Source organism: Octodon degus, unplaced genomic scaffold (assembly GCF_000260255.1).
Source record: "Octodon degus isolate 3935 unplaced genomic scaffold, OctDeg1.0 scaffold00247, whole genome shotgun sequence".
Classification (NCBI taxonomy): Eukaryota; Metazoa; Chordata; class Mammalia; order Rodentia; family Octodontidae; genus Octodon; species Octodon degus.
In genome coordinates, this window is record NW_004524823.1 from 1,522,282 (window position 1) to 1,530,469 (window position 8,188).

Genomic DNA, 8,188 nt, shown 5'->3' on the forward strand with positions numbered 1-8,188 from the left:
TAACTTCCAAGGCCAAGGTAACTGTGTTAGAAAAATTGACCTTGTGCAGGTATGTCAATTAGAAATGCCTGAAACACGTCATCACAGGAACACTTCCTTGGAACATCTACAATCTTCATGAAGATATGAGAAGGAATCATGCATGAGAAAATGCAAACAGTAGGGAATAGGAAGATATAGAGACTATTGAATACTCATAGTGACTTAATTTTATCTTTCTGTCCAAGAATTAAATTTAACTTCTGAGGACAGGAAGCTTAATAGTGCAATATTTAATGAGCATTTTTGTGCTGCATTTTCCTCAGATCAAATAATAAGCAGGATGGCGCAAGATTATTTTAAGTTCTATTTTTCAACTCTTTAAAGTTCATTCATTTGTCGGATTATAACGTTCCTTTAGATGATTTCTCTCATAATTTTAATACAAATCACTGTACACAGAAAATTTATAAGGTATTGATCTGCCTCTTCATCTGTGCTGTAATCAAAACCATTCAGGAGAAGTTGAAGCTTTAAACCAACATTTAAATAAGAAAGCAAGATTTGCTTCTCTGGTGTCACTATGGCTATTTAAGAAAAGTTATCTGATGTCTAATTAAATCAAAACTCTGAAAGTTTTTCTCAACAATATAGCTAAATACATTTAGTCCTTGTTCACTGATTTAGAAATCATTTTGTTATGTTTTAAGTTTCCATAATTTTCTACATTTACATGTATGTGCATGATTTACTACTTATAATTTGACTTACAAAGGTCACCAGTCTTAGTTTTGTTGATATTTTTCTCTTGACTTAATATTTTTTGTTTTATTTTTTCCTACTTTCATCTTCACTTCCTTCCTAATGATAATTTGGGGCTTTATTTTTTATTTTTCTAATTCCTTGAGTTACACCTCTTCTTTGACACTCCCCTTCAAAAAATGTGCTATTTTCTACATAATTTGTTAATTTTTTAGTTTTTGTTCTGCCATTGATTCTTACATGCACATCACTGTGGCTAGAGAAGATAGTTGTAATGATTTCAAACATTTAAATCTGTTAAGACTTGCTTGTTACATAAAATGTGATCTCCTCTAGAGAATCTCACATAAGAAAAGTATACATCCTGATGCTACTAGATGTTCTACATCTTGTTAATTCCATTTTGTTGAGTATTTTGTAAGTCTACTATTTTTTTGCTAATTTTATCTTGTATGTTTCTATTCATTACTGAAAAGTACTGCATACTGAATACTTTTACTTTTATTAAATTAGTATTACTGTCTTTAATTCTTTCAGTGGTTGCTTTCTATATTTATGTGAGCTCATGTGGCATATACCTAAAACTGTTCTATCTCCTTAATAAATTGACCTTCCTATATAGTACCATACTGTTTATGTAGCAGTTTTTGACTTAAAATCTATATTCACTGAGGTATTGTCATATTTTTCTTCTTAATATTACATACATGAAATACGTTCTCAATTTATTTCACTTTCTCAAATAGAACAGTGAAGATACTGTTCTACGTGAAATAAGCCAGCTTCAGGCAAATATTGCACAATCCTTGTATGATTCTATGTGTATTAGCTTTCTAAAATTCTCCATTGCATAAAAGCAAAGAGTGGAATGGTGGTGGTACAAGGTTATTGGTAGAGTAGAAAATTGCTAATCAACAAACATAAAATTTTAATTATACAAGATGAAGTTCTAGAGATCAGCTATACAACACTGTATGTAAAATCTGTAACAATTCATTCTCCACATAAAATTAATTGTAAGTAAATGTTATGTTAAATGCATTACTAAAATATTTCTTAATTACAAGAACAATTTCCTGAATTAAGTAAAACATAAGTATTTGACCAAATGAGTATTTTGCAATAGGAAACATTAGTTATTGTCACCTAATATGACTCTATAATGAGAACTGTAAAATATAATACATATTTTATAGAAAAATATTAAAGTTGAATTTTCAGTCAAAGGATGACTAAGTTCAAGTTCTTAGTTTTACTTTAATTTTAGTTAAAGAGTTAATCAATAGAAAGCTTACATTAACAGCTTCATCTTCAGTGATAGTTTCATCTATTGTTACGTTGGGTAAGTCTGGCCAAACCTACAGTATAAGAATAAAAAATGTTCAAAGCAAATTTAGTATGATGTTATTGTGATGAAGATTAGGAGAAATATATAGAGAGACATCTTATATTGTCAAGATCCAAAGACTGATAATCACTTCTATTTTTGAAGTTTGCTTTCTTGCATTGCATGACTTGTACCCTGTCCCTATTTTTCATATTACTCTGTTCTACAACATAGGAAACATAAAAAGCAATGTCAACATTTGTAGTGGTTAGTGATTTTGGAAACAGTATATGTAATTAATAGATTCAATTAAAAATAATATAAACAGCGAGACAGCTCAGCAGTCTAAGTGCCTGCTTAGGCAAGCTGAGGAAGGCACTGGGGACCTCAGTTCAATTCCAGACACCACATGCCATTCCAGCCCCACTCACAGGGTAAGTTGATCCAAAAAAACCAGTATATATATATTAGAGAGATAGTATATACTAAATTTAATTTAATGTGATGTAGAGAAATATTCTAAAATTACTCCAAGATTAAGAGCTAAAAGCAATAAATAATATTCATTAAAAATACTTGAAGATTTCATTGAATAATGTCATGCTAAAGGATATAAACCCATTCATTTTTTGTTTGCTTTTTGTTTGTTTTTGTATTTTTTAGGGAAGGGTCTACAGGGTGTTCAAGGTCACACTACTGGATTGAACTCCTAGTGATCCTCCTGCTTGTAGTCTCCCATGAGCTGGGATTACAGGCAAATGCCACCACTCCCAGTCTCAACAGCCATGTCAATGTGCCCTGGGGATGGCGGTGACAGGTCAGACCCAGGGATCGAACCTCTGGCCCCTTCGCCTGCTTTTAGGTGCTGTAATCTGCTGAGCTATTTGGCTGACCCTAAACTCATTCATTTTTATAGTGTTAAATCTTCTACCTTCTCCCTACCTCTCTGCTTTTTTTACTTCCTAGAAAAGCTTTTCTGGACTCCATCCAGAATTACAAAACAAAGTATAAATTTCATCATACTGAAAGCTCCAGAAACTTGAATCTATATTGAAAAACCTAGATAATGAAAATACTCCTTAACTAATTAGGGTTGAAGAGCTATTAAATATTAGTAAGGAATAATGCTTAAAGTAAGGACAAAAATCTGAGGGAATATGTAAATATGTAGAATAATGGGAAAGTAAGAAAAGAAAATTCTTCTATGTCCAATATGCCACACCCTATAATAGCATGACTCTTAAATTGCTATTATATTTCACTACTTTCATCACTCATTTTTATCATTTTATTTTGTAATATGTTCAACTTACAGAAGAGCTTCAGAAATTGAATCTAGAATTGTATTCCTCTCACTCAGTATCTTCCAATATTAACATATTATACAACATATTTCATAAAACAATAATTAAATGATTAACCTAGATGAAATATAATTATATAATCTATAGATTGTTTTAATATCACCTCCATTATCACTAATGTATCAGTCTTAGCATACAAAAATTCATTCAATCTCTGTCTTCCTTCATAGTAGTTTCTGAGTTATTTTAATTCTAGACATTACTACTAGTTGTTTTATTCTTCATTTTTTTAAAGAAAAAGTAAACTATGTTCTACGCTATTTTAGTATATTCAGGTCTAAATGTTATTACTTTTATAACACTTAGTTAAAGCTATTCTTTATTCGTGTTAGCAATACAATTTGTACAAATACCGCTACTTTTATTACAACATACACAAACACTTGAATGATTCTAGCAGCATGAAATAATAATAGTTTTTAAATTAAACGGAAAAGGTACAAAGAATTAAAATGCAGCTTCAAGATAAAACAAATTGCATGTGGTTTATGATTTTTAGGAATTCCTGATCTGTGCCTAGTAATTTATATTGAATTGGAAAAGTGCACATTGATCATTTTTACTTGTTAAATCACTGTGTATTCATTTACCTTTCCCTCTGAATATGCTTCAAGTCTTTAAATTAATTAGAAACTGTCAATGAACTAACATTTTCACAATTATTCTGCTTCAAGACATTAACTTAATACCTTTGCCCAACAAATGTCACTGGTGTTAGGCCATTTGACAAAGACATCTTTCTGCAACCCTCTTTCAAATGCAGGATAAGGTTCTGTTTCATTTCCTGAAATAGCTGGATCCTAAAATCAAAATAAAAGATAAACAGAATGCATATGGAATAAAAGCATAACTCCTTGGGTAGCCATTTTAAATCACTGTAGTTTTCCATTATTATATTATAACTTTTTGTGCTGTCACTCAGGCAAACATTACTGCTATAGCTAGATTGTCCCCTGCATTCCTTAGAAAATTCTAACTACTTTTAAAAATGTGTTATGCATAATTATAATCAAGCCTATTACAGTTTCTTTGCTTAGGTCTTTATTTCCCTGATGAGACTTTTAGTAATCCAGCTTGCTTCCTATAAAACACTGATGAAATATTGTGAACTATTAACATGAACAAAACTAGAAAGCATCTTGATATGTATGCCCAGAGATAGACTCATATCTCTAAAAATGAACCTGAGTACAAGCCTAAGCAGATAAAATGAAGGTTTATAGGAAGAATGTTTTATATTTGTGATTAGAATCCAAAGTTATATACTTCCTACCTAGAAACACTTTCCCTTCTCTCATTTTAAGTGAATCAAAAGAAGTATGACCAGGTACAAAGAAATACTCACCAGGATAATGATGTATCTCATTCCTTCTCCTCTTATTTTCTCAACAAACCGAGGAAGTTCACGAAATCTTTCACCAATTGTGAAGTCCAGTTGCCTCTCCATGTAATTAATGTCTGTGTATTGGACATCCTGAAACACATGTGTGACAATAGGTGAGAAGCACGTTGCAGTAAGTACATCATATTCTATTACTCATGAAAGTAGCAGCAAGATGAAGGCTTCAGGTCCTCTTCACTGCATTCTAAAGAGAATTACTAAATTACTGCTGTGCTCATGAAATAAAAGTGGAACCCACAGATGTACAACAAGAATAACCATACATCATTCTGTTTTGCCAAGAATTCACCTAGGGATTTAGCTTTATAGCCAAATATTCTAGATAAGTATATTTTTGTTAAGTACTTGTTAAGGGAAATAGAAAAATAAAAAGGTAAAACTATTTATGATGTGATGAAACTAAACTGAAAACCTGAAATTTCATATGGTGCACATAAAAATAAATGTTGCCATATTTTTAAGAACTATCAAGGAATTCTGGAAAATTTTCAAATAGTTCTAATATTGGGAAAAAATCCGCCAAATAGTGTAAAATTTATATTATGTATAATATAAATTTAGAATGACCATCTAGTTTAAATAACCAAAATATTATTTACAAACAGACCCTCAGAAATATATTTCAACTAATCTTTAATCTGGCCTGAAAAAAATGAGTTTTTAATTATTTTCTGTTTGATTTATTCTCCTACCTATTAAAAATATGGTCAATATAGTAGGATAGAAACCAAAAAGCCTTCTTTTTATACTTATGTTCAGAATGTATTCATTTATCAACATTTCTACAAATAACTTTTCCACAGTAACATATTCTTCAATATTGGGCTCCACTGTACTTTACTAATGTCTTGTAATAAAATTATTTTTATTTTTCTTAAAAGGAACTCTCATATATAGATTTTGTATTTCAGTATTTGATCCTAGGAGAATCCTTGGGATTCTCCAGTCTTGTTAACAGGGAGAATTGCAAGGGCTAATTATTTGTGGTTTTCAGGAACATGTATCTTGCCAGTCTTGAGTGTAGACAACATGTTGAAAAGACTCTTATTCTCCCAGCACCACATGCCATGCAGGCCCCACCCCCGGGGCACACTGAGACAGCAAATGAGACTAGGCATGGTGGCATGCGCCTGTAATCCCAGTGCTTGGGAGGCTGAAAATAGGAGGATCACTACAAGTCTGATCTATGTAGTGAGACCCCGTAGAGCCTATACTAAATACATAAATAAAAAAATACCCTCTTAATTCTATGTTATACATTACAAATATTATTTACTCCAGGACTGAAATCACCAGGTTACTCCCAATTCCTCCTCTGTAATTTTTGTATGATCAATGGGTAATATCGATAACTGTAGATTTGCTCTGACATAAGGAGAACGTGCAGAATGCTCTTATACATACAACCAAAATTTATGGAAGCAAATTACGTGCATGAAGATTTGCACAGTACAACACAGGATTGAAGAACTGCAGAGAAGAATGGAAAACACATAACGCTATCTTTTCTTCTTTAACAATTTGATAAAGATACGCCACAATCTGATAGCTGGTTCAAAAATGTTACTAAAAATTAAGTATTATTAATTGCTTAAAATAATTCAAAATTATATGCATGTTTAAGCATTCCATTTTGCTTTTATATAGTCCATGTTTCCTACTATCCTAAAAATTAATATACATACATAAGGGATCTCAGCAGACACCATGTCATTATAAAGTTGTTCAACCTCTGAAGTATTTCTGTATCCATAACGACATAACTGGAATCCTAAAGACCAATATGGTGGCATGACTGGATGGCCAATTACCTTTAAAAAAAGTTACATATCAAATAAGAGAATTGCTTTGGAATATAAAGAAAACTTTGTATTTTAAAAAACAATTATGTCATACTTCATGGTACTGCACTGTTGCAACTTCAGGAGTTGGGCCCAAAAACATGTAAAAATCCAATATTCCTCCAACCGTACGATAAGTTAGAGCAGGAGTTGGCTGGAAAGTGACATCTATAAAACAAAGGGAGATTCTATTTTTATCTATGTATGAGGCATTAATTTGTTAAGAAGTCATACTTATATTTTATATGGAAAATTGAACAAATGATTCTGTTACCCATTGCATTGCTGTTGAGTAGGAGGACACCATGAGCATTGCCTTCTTCTTCCAGAGCCATATAATAGGGGTGGAATCCGTAGGAATTCATTTTATACTGAAATTTTAAAAGTATGATACAAACTTAATAACATGATTTCAGTTAATGATGTATTAAAATTCATTATGTAATTAAGCCTTATGATTTGCACCTTTTTGTCATATACCCAAACTTTACATTAGCCTAAATGTTTTTGAAAATTACTGCTTTAGAACATAAAAATGAATAAATGAAACTAAATAAATAAGGATGTGCTATGAAAATATACTAACTCCACAAAAGGAATGTAGACATTATGTACTGCAAACATGTATTAGTAAAAGATATTTTAAAAATCTGCCACATTAACTGACATAGAATTCCATTGAAATTGGAATAATTGTATTTCTTTCCACAAGTTTTGTGGTGCTATCTTACTTGATTTATAAAGTAGAAACTCTTAGAGCCTGAGACAAAGAACAAAAGTTCAGGCCCTACCTGAGTCACTTTGTGGCTTAACAAGACCCTGTCTCAGAATAATCAGAATAAAAAATAACAAAAGGAAGGTGAGAATGTAGGTCAGTGGAAAGCTCTGAGTTGAATCCCTAGAAGAAGGAAGGAAGAAAGGAAAGAAGGGAAGGAGGAAGGGAAGGAAGAAACAGAAAGAGAAGAAGATACAAGAGAGAAAAAAAGAGATGCAAAAGGTAATAATTTTCTTTGACAAAATATGCTAGAAATTTTAAAAATAATAAATGTCATCAGAGTCCAGAAAATAAGATTGTAAAAGTAATAAACCTTTAGATTCATAAAACTTTAAATTCATTTTCCCACATTGGAATTTCAGCAACTTATAGCATATGAATGCAAATTTATATATTGAAAATGAAAATCATTTTAATCATATAATATGCTTATTAATATTTCAGAACTTGTTTTCTTATAAAATATATTTTATAAGAACAAAGAAGAAAAGTTCAGGCCCTACTTGAGCTCCATATGCATGGAGGGTTATAATTAACTTTTTTGTATGCAGTTTGTTAACTATTCATAAAATATAGTCAATTAATAAGTCAACTTTAAGAAAGTCTCCTAAGTACATAAAACATTTTTAAATATGTAACTAAACCACATATGGTGCAACATGCCTCTAATCCCAGCATTCAATTGATTGAGGCAGGAGACGAGAGAGAGAGAGAGAGAGAGAGAGAGAGAGAGAGAGA

General features: G+C 31.3%; 1 protein-coding gene across 1 annotated transcript in view; it reads right to left on the minus strand.

Moving 5' to 3' along the window:
* The window catches only part of Si (sucrase-isomaltase), a 102,850-nt gene that overhangs the window by 32,467 nt on the left and 62,195 nt on the right, over positions 1 to 8,188 (minus strand). The window contains exons 28-33 of the mRNA XM_023706259.1: positions 6,950 to 7,046; positions 6,731 to 6,843; positions 6,520 to 6,645; positions 4,778 to 4,906; positions 4,122 to 4,232; positions 2,037 to 2,099 (exon numbers count right to left, since the gene is read on the minus strand). Of these exons, the coding sequence (XP_023562027.1) occupies positions 2,037 to 2,099; positions 4,122 to 4,232; positions 4,778 to 4,906; positions 6,520 to 6,645; positions 6,731 to 6,843; positions 6,950 to 7,046 (639 nt within the window). The remainder of the gene's footprint in view (positions 1 to 2,036; positions 2,100 to 4,121; positions 4,233 to 4,777; positions 4,907 to 6,519; positions 6,646 to 6,730; positions 6,844 to 6,949; positions 7,047 to 8,188) is intronic.